We start from the raw sequence: 27,444 nt of genomic DNA, 5'->3' as shown, positions 1-27,444 counted from the left end.
TTCTTCCAGTTTACTTTAAGCATCTTTTCCACCGCTGGGTTAGATGAGGGCTCTTGTTCCATTCTCGTCCAGCTTTTGACTAAAACCTGTCCAGATGTCACCAAGAATTCCAGAAGCGGGACATGGGAACGACAGCCCTGACCGTCCCTCTGTTGCTAGTATTTGAGAAAACCTTGGGGTTCCATTGAGCTATAATGGTCCGCAGCATCTCTCCGTGGGCCGTCCACAAGAGAACTTCTGTACGGATATTCAGTACAGTAGTAATTTGGTCCGTTCGCGACTCCCGGAACCGTTCGAAAACCAAGGCGCGGCTTCCGATTGGCTGCAGGAGTTTCCTGCACTTGATCGGAAACCGCATTGCATGTTTGGCTTCCAAAGAATGTTCACAAACCAAAAGACTCACTTCCGGATTTGAGGAGTTTGGGAGCCAAAACGTACGAGGACCAAGGACATTTGAGAACCAAGGTACCAATGTACCCATGATCTGCAGTGGATGATGGGTCAAATTGTGTTCAAGCAGGAGGGAAAATGAGACATAAACAGACAGGCATCCTTTTGAATGACTTTATTAACAACAATCTGGTTTACAACGCTTCGAGTAAAAAGTTTTCTTTTGCTCCGTTTTTGAATAAAAATTAAAATAGAACTCTGAATATAGATTTCCCCCATTATTTACATGAAATCATATATATATATATTTATATATATATTTATTTATATACAGAATACAATCTTGTACAGCAGAATTAACAACGTGCCTCGTTCTTTTGTGGACAGGAAGCATAAGGAGACAGGATTCTTCCCATCTCGCTCTCACCGTCTCTTGGGATTTTCGCCTTCCAAAACACTCTCAACTCGGGCTGTTACGCATGCCATACATTTAAAGCACATCCCCCCACCCATCGAAAAAAAAAATGCTGGGAACTGTAGTCCTCCACAGAGCTACAACTCCCAGCACCCTTAACCACAGTTCCAAGGCTGCTTTGGGGGAAGTCGTGTGCTTTATAAATGCATGTTGCGTAATGCAGCCTTGAAACTTCGATGCTGGTGTCGAACATTTGCATCTGATGATGGGAGGCTTCCATCCAACTGCTAGTAACAAGAAAAATAACAGGGCACGGACAGAAAAGTTTAATAATGCAAACGAATCCAATTCTTGTGTTTTCATAGAGCGCTGGGAGGGACCCTACGGGGTCATCTAAACCAACCCCCTGTAATGAAGGAATCACAGCTAAAGTGTCCCTGACTGATGGCCGTCCAACCTCTGCTTTAAAATCTCCTCTGATGAAAGAGAGTCTACAGTCCGAGGCGGGAACAAGGGCTAAAAGCACACCGGCCCTTTAAAAAGGCTGGGATCCTTCTAATGAGCTGCCTGAGAGTAAGGAAGGACTAGATTCAATGCGCCCAACTCTCCCATCCCTTCCAAAAGAGCTGCATGTTGGGATGTTGGCTTTTAAGAAAAAGTGATGCTCCTGTAGCCCACACGGCTACACATGTGCTCTGTTGGAGTGGAGCAAGCAGGCTGCCTGGGGCTGGAGGCAGGGCTGGAGAAAGGGGGGTGCGGTCCGTCCCGGGTGTCACCACTGAGGGGGGTGGCAAAATGCGGGCGGCACTCATCGCGCGGCCTGCAGCGCGCCTGAGCCACGCATCTCCCCTGGGAGTGACGCAGCGGCTTGGGCGCCTGAAAGCTCCACGTTGCCCAAACGGTTCGTCTGCTACCTCCCCCCCCAGCTGTAAGGTGGCTGAGTGGGAGGAGGCAGGCAGACTCTGGAGGCCACGGGGTGTATCCTGACCCTATGGGCGGCTCGCCCCAGGTGCCAGAGCAGCTTCCTCAGCCGCTGGCTGTAGGAGTCAGGGAAGCAGGTGTCGCTCAATGCTCCGTGGTGCAAACGGTTTGTACGATTTGGACCCTTAACCTTGCACGGTGGTTGAAAACTAGGAATGGCTGAGCCTGTCCCGTTCAGCTTCTCTCAATTTCTCATTTTTCCAATCTCAAATTCGGCTCTCGCGCTTTTAACACATGAGTTGGTGATTTGAGTCCTCCTGAAAAATCCGTCCTGCCGACTTCTTCCCTATGCAGTTTAGCACACATTTTTTTTGCAACGCAGCTGCCCCCACCGTGAACCAGTTCTGTGAGCTTTCCTTCTCATTTCTGCACACTTCAACTCAGCGCATGCATTTCTGTACACCAATACTCGGCCAGGGAAATTCCACCGCAAGGATCAGGCCCAAATGACAGCCGCCCTGCCTTCAAGACCCCTCTTTCCCCTGTCAAGCGAAGTCATTCAAAATGGTGCTCTCGTGTGTGCTTTAGAATAGTGGATATTGGTTGCCGAGAACAGCAAATCAACACACAAAATAACCCCGGCGCTTACAGCGACGGAAAAGCAAGCTTGATTTGAGATAGCGAGAGTCATCCTCGCCATCTCATTTCTTTTCTGCCAGAGGTTCTCTACTGCAAAGTCCAGCCCTTGCGAGCTTACGCACGTTCCTTTTCTATGCCGCAAATATTCTGGGTGGGTATTTTTCTTCTTTTAGCTGTGCTATAGTGCAAAGGTGCCCAACACTGGGGAAAGCATGGCAGAACAACTCATGAAGCAGAATGGTACGCGTATGGTTTGGTATAAATCCATCACTAACGCAATCTTAATGAATCAGGGACAAGTTGCGGAATGCATCTGCAAAAAACACCCCCCAAAACGAACAAACAAAAAAAACATCCATCTGGAGGGCTCCTTTGCCTATCACTCCATATCTGACCCCTTTACCTGACTCTCTTTGAGGCTCATAATCTCTCAGGAGCCTGGAGCCTTGAAGCCCTTATTCAGCCCCACCCCAAAGCCCCAGCTGCAGGCCAGCCTACTCGTGAGCAAGCAGCCGGGCTGCCTCCTTCTTCCCCACAATATATATTTTATCAGTGCTTCCGAATGCAAAGGGGTTCAGGGTCGGGAGATACAGGAGCAACCTTGGAACGAAAGTCACGGAGATGGGAAGGTGGCAATCGGCGTGGTCAGTTGGCGTACTGGGCATAGAAAGCCAGTTTGACCCGCTCGATCTGGTGGCACAGCTTGATGGCGGGACCGAGTTTGAGATCCATGCACTCCTGGACGGTCGGCAGGGTCAGCAAGAGGAGAGCTTGGCCGTCAATGTCCTGCAGAAAGGAGAAGAAACATTTGTGATTTTTGTGTGATGTGGTGCAGGAGCATTCCAGTCAGTAATCACACCATTCAAAGTTGGAGTTAAAGGCTGGGCTGGATGAATCCCTAACCGGAATTAAGATGGTCGAAAGAAATATCAAGAACCTCAGATATGCAGATGACACAACCTTGATGGCAGAAAGTGAGGAGGAATTCAAGAACCATTTAATGAGGGTGAAAGAGGAGAGCGCAAAATATGGTCTGAAGCTCAACATCAAAAAAACTAAGATCATGGCCACTGGTCCCATCACCTCCTGGCAAATAGAAGGGGAAGAAATAGAGGCAGTGAGAGATTTCACTTTCTTGGGCTCCATGATCACTGCAGATGGTGACAGCAGTCATGAAATTAAAAGACGCCTGCTTCTTGGGAGAAAAGCAATGACAAACCTAGACAGCATTTTAAAAAGCAGAGACATCTCCTTGCCGATAAAGGCCCGTATAGTTAAAGCTATGGTTTTCCCAGTAGTGATATATGAAAGTGAGAGCTGGACCATAAAGAAGGCTGATCGCCGAAGAATTGACGCTTTTGAATTATGGTGCTGGAGGAGACTCTTGAGAGTCCCATGGACTGCAAGAAGATCAAACCTATCCATTCTGAAGGAAATCGGCCCTGAGTGCTCACTGGAAGGACAGATCCTGAAGCTGAGGCTCCAATACTTTGGCCACCTCATAAGAAGAGAAGACTCCCTGGAAAAGACCCTGATGTTGGGAAAGATGGAGGGCATAAGGAGAAGGGGACGACAGAGGACGAGATGGCTGGATAGTGTTCTCAAAGCTACCAGCATGAGTTTGACCAAACTGTGGGAGGCAGTGGAAGACAGGAGTGCCTGGTGTGCTCTGGTCCATGGGGTCACGAAGAGTCGGACATGACTAAACAACAAAATTTATTAGCAAAAATGCATAGCAGCTCACTCCCAGCGGTGTTATTCTGTGAAAATCGAGTTGCCAACACTGAAATTGGAGACTATGCCTGTGTATAGCCAACCTCTCCTCCTCCCTTTTCAGACCTCTTCTGGTTCTGGGAGCTGCCAGGGGGAGGGAGGAGAGCTTGTTGCAGCAGGAGGAGGCATCACAAGCAAAAGGAGCGCATGAAGGCAAACCTGGGGGGCGGGAATTATATTCAGTGGAAATTACAACCTGAGATGATCTGGATTCGACTCTCAGCCCTGACACAGAAGAAGCGGTAGAATGAAGAAGGGCCCACCTGCTCCTGAAATATTTTGGCAAGAGGGGCACAGTCGGTCAGCTTGATGAACTTCACCACGTCTGTGACAGTCCATTCCAACGGGTTGCTCTCCAGCACAAGCTTCTGTTCCGGCTCTGGCTTCATCACCTAAGAGGGCAAATAAATATATAAAAATAGAATCGCAGAAATGGATAGGATCCTGTGGCTTATCTAACCCAGTCTCCTGCAACAACAACAACAACAACAACAACAACAACAACAATAATAATAATTTATTATTTATACCCCGCCCATCTGGCTGGGTTTCCCCAGCCACTTTGGGCGGCTTCCAACAAAACACTAAAATACAATAACCTATTAAACATTAAAAGCTTCCCTAAACAGGGCTGCCTTCAGATGTCTTCAAAACGTTTGGTAGTTATTTTTCTCTTTGACATCTGGTGGGAGGGGGTTCCACAGGGCGGGTGCCACTACCAAGAAGGCCCTCTGCCTGGTTCCCTGTAACTTGGCTATTTGCAGCGAGGGAACCGCCAGAAGGCCCTCGGAGCTGGACCTCAGTGTCCGGGCAGAACGATGGAGATGGAGACGCTCCTTCAGGTATACTTGACCAAGGCCGTTTAGGGCTTTAAAGGTCAGCACCAACACTTTGAATTGTGCTCGGAAACGTACTGGGAGCCAGTGTAGGTCTTTGAAGACCGGTGTTATGTGGTCTCGGCGTCCGCTCCCAGTCACCAGTCTGGCTGCCGCATTCTGGATTAGTTGTAGTTTCCGGGTCACCTTCAAAGGTAGCCCCACGTAGAGTGCATTGCAGTAGTCCAAGTGGCAGATAACCAGAGCATGCACCACTCTGGCAAGACAGTCTGTGGGCAGATAGGGTCTCATCCTGCGTACCAGATGCAGCTGATAAACAGCTGCCGTGGACACAGAATTGACCTGCACCTCCATGGACAGCTGTGAGTCCAGGATGACTCCCAGGCTGCGCCCCCGTTCCTTCAGGGGCACAGTTACCCCATTCAGGATCAGGGAGTCCTCCACACCCGCCTGCCTCCTGTCCCCCAAAAACAGTACTTCTGTCTTGTCAGGATTCAACCTCAATCTGTTAGCCACTATCCATCCTCCAACTGCCCCCAGACACTCGCACAGGACCTTCACCACCTTCACTGGGGTGATCGGATATCCCATAATAGCCACTGCCAGCTCTCCTCAACAAGGAGGTTTCTGTATGTGGTTGGACGGCAATTCCCATTTTCTCTGACCACTGGGCAGGCTGGCTGGGGCTAATGGAAGACCATAGACATGTGAAGGTGCCATAGGCGCCCCATCCCTGCTACTAAGTGGGCTCCCTTCTCAGGTGGATGAGCCTCACCTGCCCTTCACTTCCTGCTACAGATCCTGCAAGGATTCAGGGCCTAGGCTGTGTAGGGCAGTCACCCCCAAATTCAGCCCTCCAGATGTTTTGGGACTACAACTCCCATCATCCCTGACCACTGGTCCTGTTAGCAAGGGATGATGGGAGTTGTAGTCCCAAAACATCTGGAGGGCTGAGTTTGGGGATGCCTGGTTTAGGGCTTTAAAGGTCAGCACCAACTCTTTTAATTGTGCTTGGAAATGAAAAAGAAGGTACTTTTTAATCATATGTGGTGGACTTGTAAGGTAATAAAAGCTTTCTGGGAGATGATATATAATGAATGAAAAAAATGTTTGAAATAACTTTTGTAAAAAAAACAGAAGCCTTTTTATTAGGAATTACAGGTACTGACATCCCAAACCAGCAGAAAAGACTTTTTATGTATGGAACAACAGCCGCACGGAGGTTACTAGCCTAGAAATGAAAAGAAGACAAGAGGAATGGCAAATCAAGCTGATGGACTATGCTGAAATGGCAAAACTGACTGGAAAACTCAGAAACCAAGAGGGAAAACACTTTATAAAAGAATGAGGAAAATCTGTAAGTTATTTAGGAGACCACTGTGAGCAGATGGAAACTTTGGCAGGTTTTTGATTTCACTTGTAGCGTAACAAATATTATGGGACAATATGGACTGATATAAAAGTTAAGAGCATGGAAGAATTTGCAGTTGTAATATGAGTGGTGTAGTGGTTAAGAGCGGTGGACTCGTAATCTAGTGAACCGGGTTCGCTTCCCCGCTCCTCCACATGCAGCTGCTGGGTGACCTTGGGCCAGTCACACTTCTCTGAAGTCTCTCAGCCCCACTCACCTCACAGAGTGTTTGTTGTGGGGGAGGAAGGGAAAGGAGATTGTGAGCCGCTTTGAGACTCCTGAAGGGGAGTGAAAGGCGGAGTATCAAGTCCAAACTCTTCTTCTTTTCCTTCTCTTAAAATTGGACTCCATGGAGGGGGTGGGGGGAAGTTGCATGATTCAGAGTAATCTCTGTATATGAATATATATTTCAGCTCTTATAAGTTTGCATTTGTAAAACCAAATACAGTGGTACCTCCGGTTAAGAACTTAATTCGTTCTGGAGGTCTGTTCTTAACCTGAAACTGTTCTTAACCTGAGGTACCACTTTAGCTAATGGGGCCTCCTGCTGCTGCCGTGCCACCGCTACACAATTTCTGTTCTCATCCTGAAGCCAAGTTCTTGACACGAAGTAATATTTCTGGGTTAGCAGAGTCTGTAACCTGAAGCGTATGTAACCTGAGGTACCACTGTAAAAATGAATTCACAAAAAAAGAGAGAATTGTACTTGGAAACGTACTGGGAGCTAATGTAGGTCTTTCAGGACTGCTGCTATGTGGTCCCGGTGGCCGCTCCCGGTCACCAGTCTGGCAGCCGCATTCTGGATTAGTCTACAAAAGCAATTCCAAGTCACCTTCAAAGGCAGCCCCACGTAGAGCACATTGCAGGAGTCCAAGCGGGAGTCTTGCTGCAGTTATTAAGCCGCTCCAGGAGCAACCAGAGCACACCAGAAGCATTGGTGACACGAGAAAGGGGTCCAAAACCTCACCTGTCTGAACCGAGCCCTTTTCTGCCCTTTGGCGCACAAGACAGCCAAGGTTTTCCGGGCTCGCCTGCTCCTCCCGCTGCGAGCGACTCGGTCCAGGTCAGCACTGCTGCGCAGCCTCATTGTGCTTGCAGGCTTGGCTGCAGGCAGCTCGGCCGAGGAGACGTCTGTCTGGTCATCTTGTAGCTCTGGGCTGGTCTCTTCACTCCACGTCTCGTCGTCCAGGGCCTCAGGTTCCTCCTCGTCGCTTTCCTGAAGCGAGTTGGGTTTCCACAGGGGTCAAAGACACGAACGGCAATGAAACTGAGGTAATATGAACTGGGTGGATGGTGCTATTCAAGCAGCCCTGAATTTGTAAGTTATCAGGACTGTATGTATTTGTGGGGGAAAGAAGAAGCTGAGCGAAGGTTGTTCCCCAAATAATACTTACTTCATAACAAATTTTATAATTGTTTTCATTCTTGGAATCCAATTAAAAGCCATTTGGACATGTAAGTGGTTTATAAATTAGATATTAAGTCACAAAGGGTGATGATTGCTCCGGTTTCTTATTTCCCCAACTTAAAGTCCAATTTGCCCATTTCCACTTATTCACGATAAAATTATGCACAAAAATAATCACATGCATTTTTGGTGCTGATTTCTCCAAATATACACATTTTTGTGTGTGCAATCATGGCTGATATATGCATTTCTGAAAGCTACCTCTTGCCTCTGCCAAATTTAATGCAGCTCTGTAGGCTGATTTAACTAATAAACACATTATTGTGCACACTTTTTGCTTGAAGAAGTGCATTGCAATTTTTGGAGGTGTGTGAATTTTGCAGGGGAGTTTTGTTCCTGTCTGCTTACTGATTTAGGAACTGCGAATCTGGCAGGCTTGCAAAAGCTATCTTATCGCGGAAAGGCCCTAGCACTAGTTTTCTACTAGCAGGGAGAAAGAGTTTAAAAGACAAAATGAGAAATCATTCCTGATATTGCACCTTACCCTCTACCTCCTCAAGGCTCTATCAACTCACGTTCCACTGACAATTCGCTTTTGAAAGAAATAAGATTTTTTTAATCCAAAAATTCACCTCCGCGGATTCCGCTAGGTCTGTTATAGATGGCTGACTCTTCCTTTGCGCTGGAATGGGCTTCTGCATCTTCCTGCGCCTGGCTGGCTTGCCATGCCTGCTCTCCGGGCTGCGGCTGTTGTTTTCTCCAGCTGGAGCCTTGATGACTTTCCTCCTCTTTCCACAATAATAAGCTGGAGTGGAAGACGAAGATCAAAAATACACCTGGTTAGTCGCCGAACTAACCTAAGCCTATGGAGCTAATCCAGGCAGCAACGGCAGGGGGATAACACTATACTCTCATGATTTCGGGACATTCCTTAGCAGCTGACTGAGACTAAGTGGCTGATCGGTGCTAAACAGCTCTTTAGTGCTAGAGAGGTGTAAAAGGTTCAACTGTTCATTCCACTACAGTGGACGCTCGGGCTGACGCGCGGGAAGCACGTTCGCAATCCGCAGCGCTGTGTCTGCACACACGTGGGTTGCGATTCGGTGCTTCTGCGCAAAGCGTGATTTAATGCTTCTGTGCATGCACAAACACCGAAACCCGGAGGTAACCCGTTCCAGTATTTCTGGGTTCTGTGCAACCCGAAATCGCGCAACCTGAAGCACCTGTAACCCGAGGTATGACTGTATTTAGTCATCCTAACCTGTGTTCATTGTCACCTGTGGCCCTCCAGATGTTGTTCGTGATGGGAATCTGTCAGAGGATACATTATTTAATCATCTACAGAGGATGCAAATTAATTAATAAAGGGGGGTGGGGTGGCTGGTGCCTGTTATAAACAGGGCTTGCACATTACAGAGTTTAAATCCCATCGTTGAGGCAGATTAAATGAGCGTAAGAATAGGTTATTAAACTTTCGTTCACTATGTTCCAGCTGCCTGAGGTGGCGGGCTCCCTTCCTAACCCTCATGCAATGAAACAGACCACACTCCGAAGTAAGTTTAAAAAGGCTGTACTTACTTAATCCGAGGTCGCGGTCATGCATTAGCCTTTGTGCAACAGTAAGAAATGCAGGCAAATGTTCTTGGGTAGTAAAATATAGCAAAGGCAGCTTCAGACACAAGTCTGAGGCAGAGAGCTAAGGTGAGGCATTTCTGCCTCTGTTGATTGCAGAGTAAATAGAGTGAGAGAATGAGAGAGGCAGAGAGAGAGAAGGAACAGGAAACAAGCCTTCCTCCCTCTCAGGAGAAGAGGGGATGTGACATCACCGAACCTACTCTAGCAAATTAGAACTCTGTAGACCTTAACCCCTTCATATACTAACTAGCATGGCTAGGTTTGACTGCAGATGTCCACAGCTGAACCTCGGCTCTCACCTGTCCCAGGCAACATGGCCAACAGTCAGGGATGTTGGGAGGGTTACATCTGAAGGGTCACAGGTTCCTCACACCTGCTTAGCTTCTTTCCACTCTTTGGCTTTTAGGGAAAGGGGTCATCTTTCCTCTTTCTGAACACGAAATGTTCCATCTGTCCCCAAAGATAACTGGGCAAGTTGGCAGGAAACTTCCACGAGCCAATGCAGTTCCATCATACTCACTATATTTCGTTTTGGTGTGAACGGAGCAGTTTTCCGGGCAGGCTTCAGTAACTGGGATGGGGCTGAATAAATTCGGGCAGCATTCCAGCTTAGCGCAAACTCTCCGGCAGAAATCCAGGACTTGATCAGACGTGCGGACAATCTTGACTGTGGCCCTGTAGGTTTTGCCTCTGTACCTGTGTGGGTGGGTTGTCGCAACACGGCAAACGTTACACAGGTCACGGGCCCAGCTAGCTCGGCACCTGCCTACCCTGGCTGGCAGTGACTCTCCAGGGTTCAATATTTGAAATCAAACTTTGTGGGCAAGGGTACAGCATTTTGCAAGCAGCAACAGATCAGATGGCTGCTGGTGGATGCAAAGCCCAGTTGCTGCAAACCCCCTTATGGTCCAGCCATATCTATCTATCTATCTATCTATCTATCATCTATCTATCTATCTATCTATCTATCTATCTATCTATCATCTATCTATCATCTATCTATCTATCTATCTATCTATCTATCTATCTATCATCTATCTATCTATCTATCTATCTATCTATCTATCTATCTATCATCTATCTATCTATCATCTATCTATCTATCTATCTATCTATCTATCTATCTATCTAGCTAGCTATCTATCTGGAGCATTTATACCTCCCTCTTCAGCCAAAAAGACTCCCAGAGCAGCTTAAATACAGTCAAAACAAGACAGTCCCTACATGCAAGCTCACAATCTTACAAATTAAAATTAAAAAATGCAAGGCACAAGGGGGAAACGACAGAGGGGGGAAGAGGAAAATCGAAATCTGACATCACACGTGACATCAGGTGAATATTGTTTAACCCCATAGGTGTCCATTCAACCCCTTAGAGGACTTGCCCTGTTACAGGTGCCACATAATATTCTGTATGTGGCAGAAACTGATCTTGCAGTGTGGCAGCACTCTCTGGAACTCCCTGCCTATGGAAATCAGACCGATGCCTTCGCTGGACTCTTTTCAGTGGCTCCTTAAAACATTTTTTGTTTAGGCAACCCTACCCAGACATGTGGAATGTTGACATGTGTTTTAATCTGCTTTTAGATTATTGCTGATTCTAATTTTTGAACATTGGGTTGTTGTTTTTACTATGTGCAGGGGTTTTTTGTTTACTGACCATTTGTTATATTATTTGTTCCAGAATGAAGGGCGGTATACAAATTTACTAAATAAATACATAAAATCTAAACAAGCTTGGCTTTATGAAATCTCCAAAATGTAAACCTCGCGTGAGCTGAGAGTCGACTGTATACAAATGTTGTGAGACTGGGCGAACGATTCCTGCATTGCAGAGTGTTGAACTAGATAGCTCTGGTGGTCCCTTCCAATTCTATGCAATATATAGGGACACGGGTGGTGCTGTGGGTTAAACCACAGAGCCTAGGACTTGCCGATCAGAAGGTCGGCGGTTCGAATCCCCATGACGGGGTGAGCTCCCGTTGCTCGGTCCCTGCTCCTGCCAACCTAGCAGTTCGAAAGCACGTCAAAGTGCAAGTAGATAAATAGGTACCATTCTGGCGGGAAGGTAAGCGCATTTCCGTGCGCTGCTCTGGTTCGCCAGAAGCAGCTTAGTCATGCTGGCCACATGACCCGGAAGCTGTACGGCGGCTCCCTCGGCCAATAAAGCGAGACGAGCGCCGCAAACCCAGAGTCGGCCAAGACTGGACCTAATGATCAGGCGTCCCTTTACCTTTATGCAATATATAATCAAGGGAAGTAGACACAGCTTTGCAACAAAGCAGCAAACAAGCAAACAAACAAACAAACAGGTGCCGTGTGCCGTTCTGGTTCGCCAGAAGCGGCTTAGTCCTGCTGGCCACATGACCCGGAAGCTGTACGCCGGCTCCCTCGGCCAATAAAGCGAGATGAGCGCCGCAACCCCAGAGTCGGCCAAGACTGGACCTAATGGTCAGGGGTCCCTTTACCTTTATGCAATATATAATCAAGGGAAGTGGACACAGCTTTGCAACAAAGCAGCAAACAAGCAAACAAGGTGCCTGGGCCAAATGGGGTGGGGGCTGATTAAACTCGAGGGCTGAAGGTTCCCTACCACTGATTTTACAGCATGCAAGACTTCTCCGCCTGCTAGTAAAAAGACCACTGGATTGAATGATGTCACCCTGGATATCCATATTATTAACAGCATAATCGTTGCTCCAACGAGACTTTCATTTCGCCAGCTACCTTTGAGCAATAAAAAAACCCAACCCCCCACATCAGAAGCTATTAGCCGGCGGCGCTGCAAGACTTTAAAGTTCACTGGGCTTTGCGTCAATTGTAGCATTAAGGATTCCACAAGTAAAATCCATTTTGCTTTTCTAATTAAATGTATTACAACCGACGCTAAAGGGGCAAGGATCAAAGATTTCCAAAGTAATGACCCACATAAGAGAACTTCGAGGGGGGGGGGGGGAACCACCACCAATCTTAGACAGCCAGAATGCCCAGATTGCCTTGTTCGCAATAGGGATTTACAGCCAGCCCAGCTATCTCATTGCATGCACATCCAAAGTAATGATGCGCAGAATGCAAAAGAAGCAAAGACAATTTACATGTGGCGCTTTTTTTAAAAAAAAGCAAGTTCCCAGACCTTAAGGTAAAGGGACCCCTGACCATTAGATCCAGTCGTGACCGACTCTGGGGTTGTGGCGCTCATCTTGCTTTACCCGCCGAGGGAGCCGGCGTACAGCTTCCGGGTCATGTGGCCAGCATGACTAAGCCACTTCTGGTGAACCAGAGCAGCGCACGGAATCGCCGTTTACCTTCCCGCCGGAGTGGTACCTATTTATCTACTTGCACTTTGACGTGCTTTTGAACTGCTAGGTTGGCAGGAGCAGGGACTGAGCAACGGGAACTCACCCCGTCGCAGGGATTCGAACCGCCGACCTTCTGATCAGCAAGTCCTAGGCTGTGTGGTTTAACCCACTGCACCACCTGCGTCCCAGACCTTATGTTGGGGCAAACCGAAAAGGACACCGGATAATGCATTCATTAGAATAAATTGTGTCCAATAAACAGGAACACACAGTCTTCCAACAGTTAAGTAAGATAACTGTGCGAGGCGTGCTTATTTTTTGTTACTGTTTTTGACTGCCCTTCTGTGCAAACGTGGTATATAAAGTATATTAAAAAAATCTAAAAAGTGACGTGGGCAGAGGTAAACAAATGTCCGTTAACATGCCTGCAAAATGCGTCTGTTTTACAGTGGAACCTCTGTTTTCAAGCATCTTGGAAGCTGAACAATTTGAAACCCGAATGCTGAAACCCGGAAGTGAACGCTTCCGTTTTCTAAAGCGCGTCGGAATTCGAACGGCTTCCAAGGCGCATATCTCCATTGAAATTGCCGGCCGCCCACTGCGCCTCAGTAGTAGAATGTTTCAGAAGTTGAACGGTCTTATGGAATGGATTACGTTCGAAAACCAAGGTTCCACTGTATATCTGAATTCCAGAATACCGTGTTGTGGAAATTCCAGAAATAATAATAATAATAATAATAATAATAATATATTATTATTATTATTTGTATTTATTATTTGTTTCCCCAACCACTCTGGGCGGTTTCCAACAAAGACAAAAAATACACCAAAATGTCACACATTAAAAACTTCCCTGAACAGGGCTGCTTTCAGATGTCTTCTGAATGTCAGGTAGTTGTTTATCTCTTTGACATATGATGGGAGGGCGTTCCACAGTGCCGGCGCCATTACTGAGAAGGCCCTCTGCCTGGTTCCCTGTAGCTTTGCTTCTCGCAATGAGGGAACCGCCAGAAGGCCCTTGGTGCTGAATCTCAGTGTCTGGGCAGAACGATGGAGGTGGAGACGCTCCTTCAGGTATACTGGGCCGAGGCCGTTTAGGGCTTTAAAGGTCAACGCCAACACTTTGAATTGTGCTCGGAAACGTACTGGGAGCCAATGTAGGTCTTTCAAGCCAGGTGTTATGTGGTCTTGGCAGCTGCTCCCAGTCACCAGTCTAGCTGCCGCATTCTGGATTAGTTGTAGTTTCCGCATAAAGCACATTGCAGTAGTCCAAGCAGGAGATAACCAGAGCAAGCACCACTCTGGCGCGACAGCCTGACGGCAGGTAGGGTCTCAGCCTGCATACCAGGTGGAGCTGGTAGACAGCTGCCCTGGATACAGAATTGACATGCGCCTCCAAGGACAGCTGTGAGTCCAAAATGACTCCCAGGCTGCGCATCTGGTCCTTCAGGGCCACAGTTCCCCCACTCAGGATAATGAATACAATACAAATACACAATGCAAAACCAACCGGTGTAGATGGGAAGCATAGAGGAAGTTTTTGTGGGGTATAAAACACTCATGGATGGGTGCAGTCACATACATAACTACCACTGAAGCTTCCTTTGGGGTTCAAACCCTGGTCTCCAGGAACCTAGTCTGACGCTCTAACCGCTATGCCACACTGCTCTCGATCCCACCCTCCTGTGGCCACACCAGGGATGGATTCCAAACGAGCAGGATTGAGGGAGGATGGAAGCAAACAGACTGGGCGTCTTCTCCAGCCTCATCACAGCAGAAAAGCGGACCCTCATCCCTGCTCAACGCCACCCCCAAGTTTAAAAGGAGGAAGCGAAAGGATCCCTTACTTTGCTTTGAGGGTCTCCTCCTGGAAATTCCACCTGGGGTCTTCAACAAGTTGCAGCTCCCGCAATACACTCCCGGGTTTGTAAGCAGAGTTGATCACCATGCTCAGGACCTGCCCAAAGAAAGCAAAATGGCGGATGGAGGATAGAGAGAGATCATAGCATTTGGGACTTCTTAGAATCATGGAAGGGACGTGGGTGGTGCTGTGGGTTAAACCACAGAGCCTAGGGCTTGCCGATCAGAAGGTTGGCGGTTCAAATCCCCACGACGGGGTGAGCTCCCGTTGCTCAGTCCCTGCTCCTGCCAACCTAACAGTTCGAAAGCATGTCAAAGTGCAAGTAGATAAATAGGTACCACTCTGGCGGGAAGGTAAACGGCGTTTCTGTGCGCTGCTCTGGTTCGCCAGAAGCGGCTTAGTCATGCTGGCCACATGACCGGGAAGCTGTATGCCGGCTCCCTTGGCCAATAAAGCGAGATGAGCGCCGCAACCCCAGAGTTGGCCACGACTGGACCCAATGGTCAGGAGTCCCTTTACCTTTACCTTTAGAATCATGGAATGGAACTATTTGAAGAGCAACTGTAATCAACAAATTACGCTAGTAGGACTACAAGAAGTTTTGTAAGGAGGAATATATGAAATATTGCAAAGAAGATAAAGAAGGGAGACATTAGTTATGATATTTAAATATAATAGTGAAATTAAGAAATGTCAATTAAGTGGAAAAGATTGGAAAATTTTCAGTTGAGATTCATGGAAGTAAAAAAACACACACCTGTATAAGATATAAAAGTATGTTTTATATTTGTTGAAAATGATATGTTTAAAAAAATTAATAAAAATATATATTAAAAAAAAAGAATCATGGAATGGCTGAGTTGGAAAGGTTAATCTTCCTTCTGTTTCTGCATTAATCCACCCAAAGATTAATATTGAGTTGGATATTTATATATGCCTTTTTAGACACGTTTCATCCCCAATACAATTCTTTTAAAATGCAGTTTGGTGCACTTTTTGAGCCGAGAACAGCATTGCAAGATGACGGTTTCTAGACTGCCCTTCACCCGAAGATCGCAGGGTGGTTTACAATATAAAACCACAAAAATGCATAACATTTTAAAACAAAAACATTAACACACACACACACGCCCAACACATTTTAAAAGGCCATGGATTATTTAATTAGCTGACGGCCTGAGAGAAAAGATTTTTTGAGAGCAATGAAGGATCCATAAGGAAAATCATGTTGTTTCAGTCCAGGAGATACAAATTAATTTGGATAAAAAGGCCGGCCAAACGAAACACAGTGGGTGGAGCACGAGATTCTTTCTCTCAAGGTCGTAGGTTCGAGCCCCAAATGGGCAGACAGATTCCTGCATTGCAGGGGGTTGGAATAGATGACCCTCGTGGTCCCTTCCAATTCTATGAATTTCGGCCCCATCCCTTCAACACAACCCTCACCTCTTTAAGAACCAGCACGCACTTGCCCGGGCCAACAGACTGGGGCAGCTCGGCCAATCTTCCTTTGTTCAGGTGTGGTCCTGAGAAACAGCGGTGATTGATGAACAGCGCAGGGCAGCTGTATCTGCCATTGATGGTACCTGCAGATAAGAAGCACATGGTCCAACATTCCTCCTGCATCCTCACTGAGCAACTTTTTCTCTCTTCTAGCTACCATCCGAGACCATATAACACCAGTCTTGAAAGACCTACACTGGCTCCTAGTATGTTTCCGAGCACAATTCAAAGTGTTGGTGCTGACCTCTAAAGCCCTGAACGGCCTCGGTCCAGTATACCTGAAGGAGCGTCTCCACCCCCATCGTTCAGCCCGGACACTGAGATCCAGCGCTGAGGGCCATCTGGCGGTTCCCTCATTGCGAGAAGAGAAGTTACAGGGAACCAGACAGAGGGCCTTCTCGGTAGTGGCACCCGCCCTGTGGAACGCCCTCCCATCAGATGTCAAAGAGAAAAACAACTGCAGTGGTACCTCGGGTTACATACACTTCAGGTTACATACGCTTCAGGTTACAGACTCCGCTAACCCAGAAATAATGCTTCAGGTTAAGAACTTTGCTTCAGGAGAAGAACAGAAATCGTGCTCCGGTGGCGTGGCGGCAGCGGGAGGCCCCATTAGCTAAAGTGGTGCTTCAGGTTAACAACAGTTTCAGGTTAAGAACGGACCTCCGGAACGAATTAAGTACTTAACCCGAGGTACCACTGTATTAGACTTTCAGAAGACATCTGAAGGCAGCCCTCTTTAGGGAAGCTTTTAATGTTTAATAGGTTATTGTATTTTAATATTCTGTTGGAAGCCGCCCAGAGTGGCTAGGGAAACCCAGCTAGATGGGTGGGGTATAAGTAATAAATTGTTATTGTTGTTGTTGTTGTTGTTGTTGTTGTTATTATTATTATTATTATCATCATCATCATCACCATCATCATCATCATCCAGCGTATTGGAATGAAGAACAAGCAACTAGGATTGCCAATCTGGAGCCCGTGGGCACCACTGTCCCACCCCCAGTACCTCCTACAGTGCCCTTGAAAGGCCTCAGGAAATATCCCCTCCAAAATGTACCAGCAACTGTTTGCTATTCCTCTTTGCAGTGGCTCAGCTTCTCCTAGATTGAAGACACCCCCTTAAATACACCCACATTTCACTGGGTGCCAGAATTACACACACTCCCTCATGTCTGCTCTGAAAAGAGGTGCGAAAAGCTTCTCTCTCTGAGTGTGTGTGACAGGGGCTGTCCTCATAGCTGGGGCAGGTTGTGAAGTATAAATGCTGAATTGTGCACTGAAATGGAAAACAACTCTGGGTATGCTCTATATGTCTACTGCTGGTTGGGGAAATTCCACTGAAGCTAAGAAGAGCTCTCTGAGCACCTAAAAGGGTTGATAACGCACATAGGATGTTCTCCGCTAGCTCTCAACATGGTGCTTAACTTTAGATCACAGGAGAGGGTTATTCAGTTGCAAATCTCCATTTCGAAGGGAAGGACCTTTGAGTCTTTCTCTGGGAGCCACACAGAGCAAAGGATATGATTATGAGGTCTCTCCTGCACAGAAAACAGTTCCAGGCTAATGGAGGCTGTGTGGAGAGAGGCAGACTTTTGATTTAGGTTCTGCTTGGAGCTATTTCAAATTTGCAAGAAGATGAACCTGTGCCTGACATGCACATGACCTTACACGACTCTTTGGATGCAACATTGATTATTATGTTTTGAAGGAATTTCTGTTAGTAAAGCTTTGAAACCGTATTTTGGGTCTGGACAATTTTTTATTCCAAGAAGAGTCAGTTTTTATTCATCCAAGAGGAGTCATCCTATTGCTTCAAGTTGTGCAATATTAATATCTGAAATACAGGTGACTGAGGGGGCAGGTGTCTGCCCCATTTTGAGGTCCTAAAGGTAAAGGTAAAGGGACCCCTGACCATTAGGTCCAGTTGTGACCGACTCTGGGGTTGTGGCGCTCATCTCGCTTTATTGGCCAAGGGAGCCGGCGTACAGCTTCCGGGTCATGTGGCCAGCATGACTAGGCCGCTTCTGGCGAAGCAGAGCAGCGCACGGAAACGCGTTTACCTTCCCACCGGAGTGGTACCTATTTATCTACTTGCACTGTGACGTGCTTTCGAACTGCTAGGTTGGCAGGAGCAGGGACTGAGCAACGGGAGCTCATCCCGTCATAGGGATTCGATCTGCCGACCTTCTGATTGGCAAGTCCTAAGCTCTGTGGTTTAACCCACAGATTTAGCCACGAGTGCTAAATCTGAGGAGTGAGCCAAAATTAAAATGCTAATTACAGGAACATTTAATGGTGGTACAGTGGTGCCCATAATGGTCAGGATTCATGTAAAGCACAGATGAGGAACCTTGCTGCTTCCCAGATGCTATAAGACTACAACTCCCATTATTCCTGACCATTGGCTATGCTGGCAGGGGACACTGGGATCTGTAGTCCAACAATGTCTAAAAGGCCACAAGTTCTCCAACCCTGATGTAATTGCTTCCATTCCCACAAGGTTCATTTAACAGCACCCAAAAAACTCACCTATTGTGTCTGTCTGTGGAAGCATGCATGGCTCGTGAATTTTTTTCTCCACAGGCTCTCCGTGTGGTAACCTGATGGATGACAAAAACCTACATTTAAATTCTGTGAAACCTGAGGATGGATCAGGGCTGCCTGTCGAAAACATCGTCATATTTATTCATTGCGGCCTCTCCACATTTCCAATGTTAAGGTTACGAGTTATGTTCCCTTATGTTATTATTATTATTTATTTTATCTATACGGTGACAAACTGCACTTTCATAGCAAATCTAACAAGGCACTCTATAACATAAAAAAGTCAGCGCTACAACAACATAAAAAAAGACTGGTTAATGTTTTGTTTTGTTATCATGTTTCAAGGGCCTGCCTACACAGTACAGTTTTTAAAAAAGATGTCTTAAAGAAAGCAGGAACAAATCCCAGGAAGTTTCTAGTGGCCAGGAGTTCCGCACACTAAAAACTTGGGTCCCTGGAACCCCAGAGACATGGAGGAGCACCGAAAACACCCCATCAACAGATTTTGGCAATCGAGGTGGAGCATAAGGAATCAGGGAGCTGTAAAGGTATGTTGGGCTTAAGCTGTTTAGGAAATTGTGAATTAACACAAGAGACTTAAACCTGCTCTGGTCACCAAATGGTAGACCACCCCACCTCCCCCCCAAGGAGAGTATCAGCAGGCTCAAGTCCCTGACACAAGGTGGGTAAAGGGACCCCTGACCATTAGGGCCAGTCGTGACCGACTCTGGGGTTGTGGCGCTCATCTCGCTTTATTGGTCGAGGGAGCCGGCGTACAGCTTCTGGGTCATGTGGCCAGCAGGACTAAGCCGCTTCTGGCGAACCAGAGCAGCGCACGGAAACGCTGTTTACCTTCCCGCCGGAGCAGTACCTATTTATCTATTTGCACTTTGACGTGCTTTCGGACTGCTAGGTTGGCAGGAGCAGGGACTGAGCAATGGGAGCTCACCCCGTCGCGGGGATTCGAACCGCCGACCTTCTGATCAGCAAGCCCAAGAGGCTCAGTGGTTTAAGCCACAGAGCCACCCGCGTCCCACAAGGTGGGTAGGGGGATCGAATTCTGCCCACCCACCCCGCCTGCCCATTCAGACACAACCGATACATGAGGGTTTTTTTTAGACATCCCCTTAAGATCTGCAGATGAAAACACGCAAACCTGTGCTCACCCAAGTCAGACAATGCGCATTCTAACCATGCGCACAGGCATCGTTTTAAGGAGAATATCTATGCACACCCTGTGCTGTAAGCTACAGCACGACCGCCATTCGGCTTAGCTGCAAATCTTATTTATTATTTACATATTAAAGCTGCTGTGTTATTTACATTTTAAGTGCCTACTTACTGCTTTTCGGGCTGCACGACGGCAATCTTCCTCTTCCTTTGCGCTGTAGAGCGAGAGAGCGAGAACAACACAATTTTGGTAATGCATGCTTGTAAATGTCTAACAGATTCTGTTCTCAGCGGGGGGGGGGGGGGGGGGCTTCAAATCTGCAAGAAAGACCAGATTCCCTCCCCCTCACCCGAGCACATAATAACTGCTTTGCTGGATCAAATCAGAAGTTCATTTGGTCCCCAAACATAGCCAAGTTGACCTGGTGGAGAAGTTTACAAGGCCAGCCTGACCCTCCACAAACCTCCAAGTGTTTTTTTCCCCAATATAATTTTTATTCAGTTTACAAATAAAACAAATTAATACAATTCATACAGTTTTTTACATCCATTCTCTTTTTTGACTTCCCTCAACTTGGCTGGTACTCCTTCCCTTCTTAATTTCCTACACATTTCTGAAATCTCATCTAATTGTTTATAAATTAAATCTCGTTTCACTCAAATTCTAACCTTTCTTTTTTACAAAGCTTCATTAAAGGTTACAAGCGTTATTTGTTTTTCACTTAGATTATGCATATATTTGAAAACTTTTCCCATTCTTCAGTAAATCTCTGGTCTCGTCGATTTCGAATTCTTCCTGTCAGTCTATCAAGTTCTGCAAAGTCCATCATCTTCATTCTCCATTCTTCCAATGTTGGTAACTCTTCTTGCTTCCATTTCTGAGCTATCAATATTCTCGCTGCTGTTACTGCATATAAAAATAGTTTCCTATCTTTCTTATTTATCTCATTCCCTACGATAATAATAATAATAATAATAAATTTTATTTATATCCCGCCCTCCCCAGCCGAAGCCGGGCTCAGGGCGGCTAACAACAATAAAACAGTACAAACAACACTCTAAAATCATTCATTATAAAATTAATTAATTCAAGCCACTGGCAACCATTGGGCCAGAGCTCCGCGAAGATTGCCGATGGAGGGAGTCAGGCTGTGCCCTGGCCAAAGGCCTGGTGGAACAGTTCTGTCTTGCAGGCCCTGCGGAAAGATGTCAAGTCCCACAGGGCCCTAGTCTCTTGTGACAGAGTGTTCCACCAGATCGGAGCCACGGCCGAAAAAGCCCTGGCTCTGGTTGAGGCCAGCCTAACCTCTCTGTGGCCTGGGACCTTCAAGATGTTTTTATTTGAAGACCGTAAGTTTCTCTGTGGGGCATACCAGGAGAGGCGGTCCCGTAGGTACGAGGGTCCTAGGCCGTATAGGGCTTTAAAGGTTAAAACCAGCACCTTAAACCTGATCCTGTACCCCACCGGGAGCCAGTGCAGCTGGTATAGCACCAAGTGAATGTGATCTCGCAGCGAGGACCCCGTAAGGAGTCTCGCCGCGGCATTCTGCACCCGCAGAATACCGAGTGTTTGGAGGTTCTGCCTCTGAGCATGGAAGATCAGTGCAGCGGTTACGACAAACAGCTGTCGATTTTATTAACTGCACTGTGCTAGGCACGGATGGGGAACCTGTGGCCCTCCAGACGTTTTGTTAGGCTTTGGTTAGCATTTCTATTCCACTCTTCGTTCAAACAAGAGTAACGTCAGGGGACTCCAAAATATCAGTAATAAGTCCATGTTCGCTACACCTGCCCCAAATCTCGCACTCTCTGGTTTCAGAGCCAAAAAATTATCCTTTGAGAATTTTCACATAAGATCTTAACAAAATGCTATCACACACAACCAAGTTCACACTGCATACCAGGTGTTCTGCGGGCTGCAAATTAGGCTGTATGCACACACCAAACTTTTAAAGTTTCCGAGCACAATTCAAAGTGTTGGTGCTGACCTTTAAAGCCCTAAACGGCCTCGGCCCAGTAGACCTGAAGGAGGGTCTCCACCCCCATCGTTCAGCCTGGACACTGAGGTCCAGCTCCGAGGGCCTTCTGGCGGTTCCCTCATTGCGAGAAGCCAAGCTACAGGGAACCAGGCAGAGGGCCTTCTCGGTAGTGGCCCCCGCCCTGTGGAACGCCCTCCCACCAGATGTCAAAGCGATAAAGAACTACCTGACATTTAGAAGATATCTTAAGGCAGCCCTGTTCAGGGAAGTTTTTAATCTGTGATATTTTACTGTATTTTTTGTTTCTATGGAAGCCGCCCAGAGTGGCTGGGGAAACCCAGCCAGATGGGCGGGGTACAAATAATAAATTATTATTATTATTATTATTATTATTATTATTCCTTCTCATCGTTTTCAACCACCTTATTCCCCAACAATTTATTTTAAAATACAGTTGTGAACCTGCTCCCATGAGACGATTTTTTCTTTACTCAAGGAGTAGGCGCCCTAGGGAAATGCAGCCCCACGGGGTCAAGCTAGGGTCGAGGTGAGAGATCCATATTTGGGGCTGCTGGAGAACTGGGCCCAAACGAACAAAATGAATTTCAATAGGAACAAATGTCAAGTCCTGCACTTAGGCAGGAAGAACCAGTTGCACAAATATAGGATGGAGGGGCACCTGGCTTAATAGCAGTACAGTGGTACCTTGGTTCTCAAACGCCTTGGTACTCAAACAACTTGGAACCCAAACATTGCAAACCCAGAAGTAAGTGTTGCAGTTTAAGAACCTTTTTCGGAAGCCAAACGTGCTCCATTTTGAGTGCCACGCTTCCAATTTGAGTGCCATACTTGCGTTTTGAGTGTTACGCTGAGGTGCCTGCTTTTGCTATTTATTTTGCGTTTCTGTTTTTGCGGGCTCTTTTTGTTTTGTTTTTGGGATTGTGTGGAACCCAGTTCAGCTACTGATTGATTGATTGTGTGACTGCACTACATTGTTTCTTGCTTTCGTTTTATGGATCAATGGTCTCGTTAGATAGAAAACATCATGTTAAATTGCTGTTTTAGGGGTTGTTTTTAAAAGTCTGGAACGGATTAATCCGTTTTGCATTGCTTTCTATGGGAAAGTGTGCCTTGGTTTTGGAACGCTTTGGTTTTGGAACAGATTGCCGAAACAGATTAAGTTAGAGAACCAAGGTACCACTGTACATGTGAAAAGGATCTTGGTGCCTTGGTGGATGACAAGCTTAACATGAGTCCATAGGGTGATGCAGCAGCAAAAAAAAGCTAACGCTATTCTAGGCTACATCAGCAGAAGTGGGTTTTGCTGTGCCAGGTTCCCAACCAACTATAATCGCACAATTTGCGAGTGTGTGACCGCATCACTCTCGAAAGCAGCGACAGCCCGGAAGCTCCCCGAATCTCTTCGCCTTCCGTCAACTAAGGCCTCGCTGCTGAAACAACACAGTAAAGTTTAACAGCCCAAATTTTGCTCTTCCGTGTACTTACACACGGCTTTATGCGGCGTCGAGAGCTTGTAAGCATTCGCTTCACACCAGCCAACTGGGAATATGTTCATTGACTCCACATCGACGATGTATTCTGAAGCAGGCACCTGTGAACCTATAAAAGCAAATTTATTATGCCATTTGAAAGCCAGGGAGGCGGCAGCAGAAGTCATCTCCTCCATCTCAAAAGGGTAAGACATGCAGCAAGGAATAATCTCTCTGTTCCAAAATATCCTTTCATCATATGAGGCCCTAAAGATAAACAAGGCTGCTGCATTTTAAAAATTCTGATACATATATATATATAGAGAGAGAGAGAGAGAGTGCTAGCACAACAGCAATCAGGTTACATATACAGATGCCAACATCACAATACCGTATTTTTCCATGTATAAGACGAGCTTCTTTGACCCAAAAACAAGGTTCAAAATTTATATACGGGTAGTGCTGAGGGGGGATGTGTGAATAGTTTTTTGGCGCAAGCCCAAGATTGTAAGCTGCGATTGGCTGCTTAATTGTTGGGGGGGGGGGCGTACCTAAAATCGCTCACCCACCAGAACGCAGCACACAACCGCTCGCATCGCTTACAATTGCCACTTACAATTTTGGGCTTGCACTTCGACAGCTGAGCGATTTTAGGCATCTCCCCCCCCCCCAACAAACAAGCGGCCAATCGCCGCTTACAATCTCAGGCCCAACCTGGAAACAATTCAGCTGAAAATAATGCTGCTAAGGTGGTGTGGGGGTTGGGGGGGGGGAAGAGGAGACGAAGCAGAACAAGGGGGTGCAGTGAGCCCAGGTAAGAGATCAGCTCTGCAGCAAACATAGTTTCTGCGCCACCAGTCAGGTCAGACAAAATGGCAGCTTCTTCTCCTTTAACGGCAACTAGGAAAAATACCCCTAATTTGGTGCAGTGGGGTGTGTGCTGACTCCCTCCTCCCCAGATGAGATCTCCCCGCCACAATTAAGATTAAACAAAGCCTTCTTTTCTTCTCTGCAAGTGAGTATCTTGTAGGTATTCTTTATCCAAAGTAAAATATCCCAGAAGTATACAGAAGTTGACAGAAGGCTTCTTTGTGCTTCTTCCTTCAAGCCCAATTTCTTCACCAGTGAAGGCCTCTGAGGGCGCATGGGTGCCCATGGGTGCTCTGTTGCCGACCCACGCCCTAAGCCTATAAGGCTGCCGCCGCCCATTGAAAACTACAAAACATACCGTATTTTTGCTCCATACGACGCACCTGACCATAAGACGTACATAGTTTTCAGAGGAGGATCTGATGGTGAATTTGGGGTGACCCAATGCAAAAATCCTGAGGATCCATGTGGATCCGTGCTTTGTAACCACATTTTTGCACCATTGCAGCCCCAAGAAACAGTGGATGCCTGATTTTCTTGGTGCAGGCTGTAGCCATGGACATGCTATGTGATCTGATGGTGAATTTGGGGTGACCCAATGTAAAAATCCTGAGGATCCATGGGCTTTTACCGCCCCCCTCCCAGGCAGCCTCCGCTAGCCTCCCTTATCTCTCTTTCGATCCCACTGATCAGCTGTTTCCTTTCAACACTCCTTTCCCTCTTGTTTGCCTTAGTGTCCTGAGCTGGAGCAGTTTTTTGCTCCTCCTTCTCTTCTAATTTCTCTCCTTACTGCTTTAGTCTTCCTGTTTCCTCCCTTTGTAAGTTTGCTGTCTTTACCTCCCCACTCCCAGGCAGCCTCCTTTATCTCTAGCGTCCCTTATCTCTCTCCCCGATTGGCAAACAATCAGCAGCTTTGTTTCAACACCCACTTCCCTCTTTCAAAAAAGAAAGAAAGCATGATCTGCTTTTTGCCCCTGGGCAATTTGGCTCCAAGGACCATGCATTTGCTCCATAAGACGCACAGACATTGCCCCTTACTTTTTAGGAAGAAAAAAGTGCGTCTTATGGAGCAAAAAATACGGTAATAGTCTCACTTACCTTCCAAGCGGAGCCACATTAACCTCCCTTTTACTGAGATGACGGAAGCCACACAGATTTCAGCCTGGTTCTTGGGGTTCACGGCCTCCAGTTTCATGTTTTTCGTAAAGCTCCGGCTGAAGGATACCTGAAAGAGGCAGCCACATAGCCTTAGTTTTGTACCCTTTGGCCCTTGCGCAGATAGCAGCGCTTTGTCTAGTTTTCAGGACATTGGCGGCGGCTTAAAAGAGGGCTGGAAGCTGATCTTGAATACAGTGGTACCTCGGGTTACAGACGCTTCAGGTTACAGACGCTTCAGGTTACAGACTCCGCTAACCCAGAAATATTACCTCGGGTTAAGAACTTTGCTTCAGGATGAGAACAGAAATCATGCAGCGGTGGCGCAGCGGAAGCAGGAGGCCCCATTAGCTAAAGTGGTACCTCAGGTTAAGAACAGTTTCAGGTTAAGAACAGACCTCCGGAACGAATTAAGTTCTTAACCCGAGGTACCACTGTATGTCCATTCCCCTAACACTTCTGGTTCAACAGGTGTCCAATGTTTTCGGCGATAACTGCAATAACTGCAATTACGAATAACTAACCGAATGGTGACGCGGGTGGCGCTGTGGGTTAAAGCCTCAGTGTCTAGGGCTTGCCGATCGAAAGGTCGGCGGTTTGAATCCCCGCGGCGGGGTGCGCTCCCGTTGTTCGGTCCCAGCGCCTGCCAACCTAGCAGTTCGAAAGCACCCCTGGGTGCAAGTAGATAAATAGGGACCGCTTACTAGCGGGAAGGTAAACGGCGTTTCCGTGTGCGGCTCTGGCTCGCCAGAGCAGCGATGTCACGCTGGCCACATGACCCGGAAGTGTCTTCGGACAGCGCTGGCCCTTGGCCTCTTTGAGTGAGATGGGCGCACAACCCTAGAGTCTGTCAAGACTGGCCCGTACGGGAAGGGGTACCTTTACCTTTAACCGAATGATTGAGATGTGTCAAAGCTTCCAAGCACAAATTTAAGTTTGATCTGAGAAGCTGGCCCTGGCCATACAATTGCTTGGCCTTTGTCACCCATGTAATATTTCCTCAACTGAACAAATGACGGAAATTGGCACAATCCTCAAGTTGTTTTGTGGCGCTCATTCGATAGATATTGAGATTTACCTCGGATGGAGGGCGGGGGAGAGAGAATGGATAAAAAATATTGATCCTGGACCATTGAAAGCACACCAGTTCCTACTGCATTCAGGCTAAGCAAAGCCATTACATGTTGAGGGTCTGCAACCTGAACTTCGTTAATAAGACATTCATAAATCACCACCATGCAAGGCCGCTTAAAAGAGTGCAGAGATTAATGGGGACTGATTTGAAGAGGATCTCAAGCAGCTTGCTAAAGGGAAAATTGAGAGAGCCATGTTAGTCCCAAATCCAAAACTGTGTCCAAATAAATAATATATATATAAATTATATCCACACGCCTGCCATAGTTGCCTTCCTGCGATGGCTGTTACCAGAAGAACTTTAAGGGGAATTCCTGACCTTTTGAGCACCAGACATTTAAAACACTATTGCACCACTTTAAATAGCACTAATATATAAATAAAATTTATTATTATTTTTCCGCAGGGCCTGCAAGACAGAGCTGTTCCACCAGGCCTTTGGTCAGGGTGCAGCCTGACTCCCTCCTTTGGCAATCTTTACAAAACTTTAGTTTATGGTTGCCATCAATTTTGATTTTAATTAATTTTTATAATGTTTTTATAATGTTGCACTATTTTAGTGTTGTTAGCCGCCCTGAGCCCGGCTTCGGCTGGGGAGGGCGGTATATAAATAAAATTTATTATTATTATTATTATTATTATTATTATTATTATTATTACTACCCCGCCCATCTTTCTGAGTTTCCCCGCAAAGAATCCTGGGAAGTGTAGTCCCCCCCCCCCATTTAAGGTGCTGAGTGTTGCTGGGAGACCCATATTTCCCTCCCAGACAGGTGAACATCATTGGTTTATCAACCAATCAATCCCTCTTCCCAGGGAACTCTGGGAACTGAAGTTCTGTGAGGGGAACAGGGGTGTCCTAGCAATTCTTAGCACCATTAAAGTTTTGAAGGGTTTTTTTTAGGGGGGGTGTTGCTAGACCCCAATGCCAACAGCTCTGAGGCTTCCTTGGACTGCAAAGGTAGTAGATATCGTAGCTCTACGCTCAATAACAGTTCTGATATAATAGAA

General features: G+C 46.8%; 1 protein-coding gene across 3 annotated transcripts in view; it reads right to left on the bottom strand.

The window, feature by feature from the left end:
- Nucleotides 1–550: 550 nt before the first annotated feature.
- SFMBT2 (Scm like with four mbt domains 2) overlaps nt 551–27,444 on the bottom strand; it is a 77,779-nt gene continuing 50,885 nt past the window's right edge. For 2 of the 3 annotated variants that reach the window (XM_083401916.1, XM_083401915.1), the window contains 11 exons: nt 25,243–25,369; nt 23,291–23,404; nt 19,978–20,020; nt 18,621–18,691; nt 16,032–16,171; nt 14,575–14,684; nt 9,949–10,124; nt 8,426–8,598; nt 7,353–7,601; nt 4,402–4,530; nt 551–3,151 (listed from right to left, as the gene is read on the bottom strand). In XM_083401916.1, the coding sequence (XP_083258042.1) occupies nt 3,011–3,151; nt 4,402–4,530; nt 7,353–7,601; nt 8,426–8,598; nt 9,949–10,124; nt 14,575–14,684; nt 16,032–16,171; nt 18,621–18,691; nt 19,978–20,020; nt 23,291–23,404; nt 25,243–25,369 (1,473 nt within the window). In that variant the 3' untranslated portion in view covers nt 551–3,010. The remainder of the gene's footprint in view (nt 3,152–4,401; nt 4,531–7,352; nt 7,602–8,425; nt 8,599–9,948; nt 10,125–14,574; nt 14,685–16,031; nt 16,172–18,620; nt 18,692–19,977; nt 20,021–23,290; nt 23,405–25,242; nt 25,370–27,444) is intronic. The other variant, XM_083401917.1, reaches the window with a different exon arrangement.

The sequence above is a fragment of the Podarcis tiliguerta genome (genome assembly GCF_965153285.1).
Source record: "Podarcis tiliguerta genome assembly, chromosome: 10".
Taxonomy (NCBI): domain Eukaryota; kingdom Metazoa; phylum Chordata; class Lepidosauria; order Squamata; family Lacertidae; genus Podarcis; species Podarcis tiliguerta.
The sequence above is the reverse complement of the archived record's forward strand: the minus strand, read 5'-3'. Positions and strand labels throughout refer to the sequence as shown.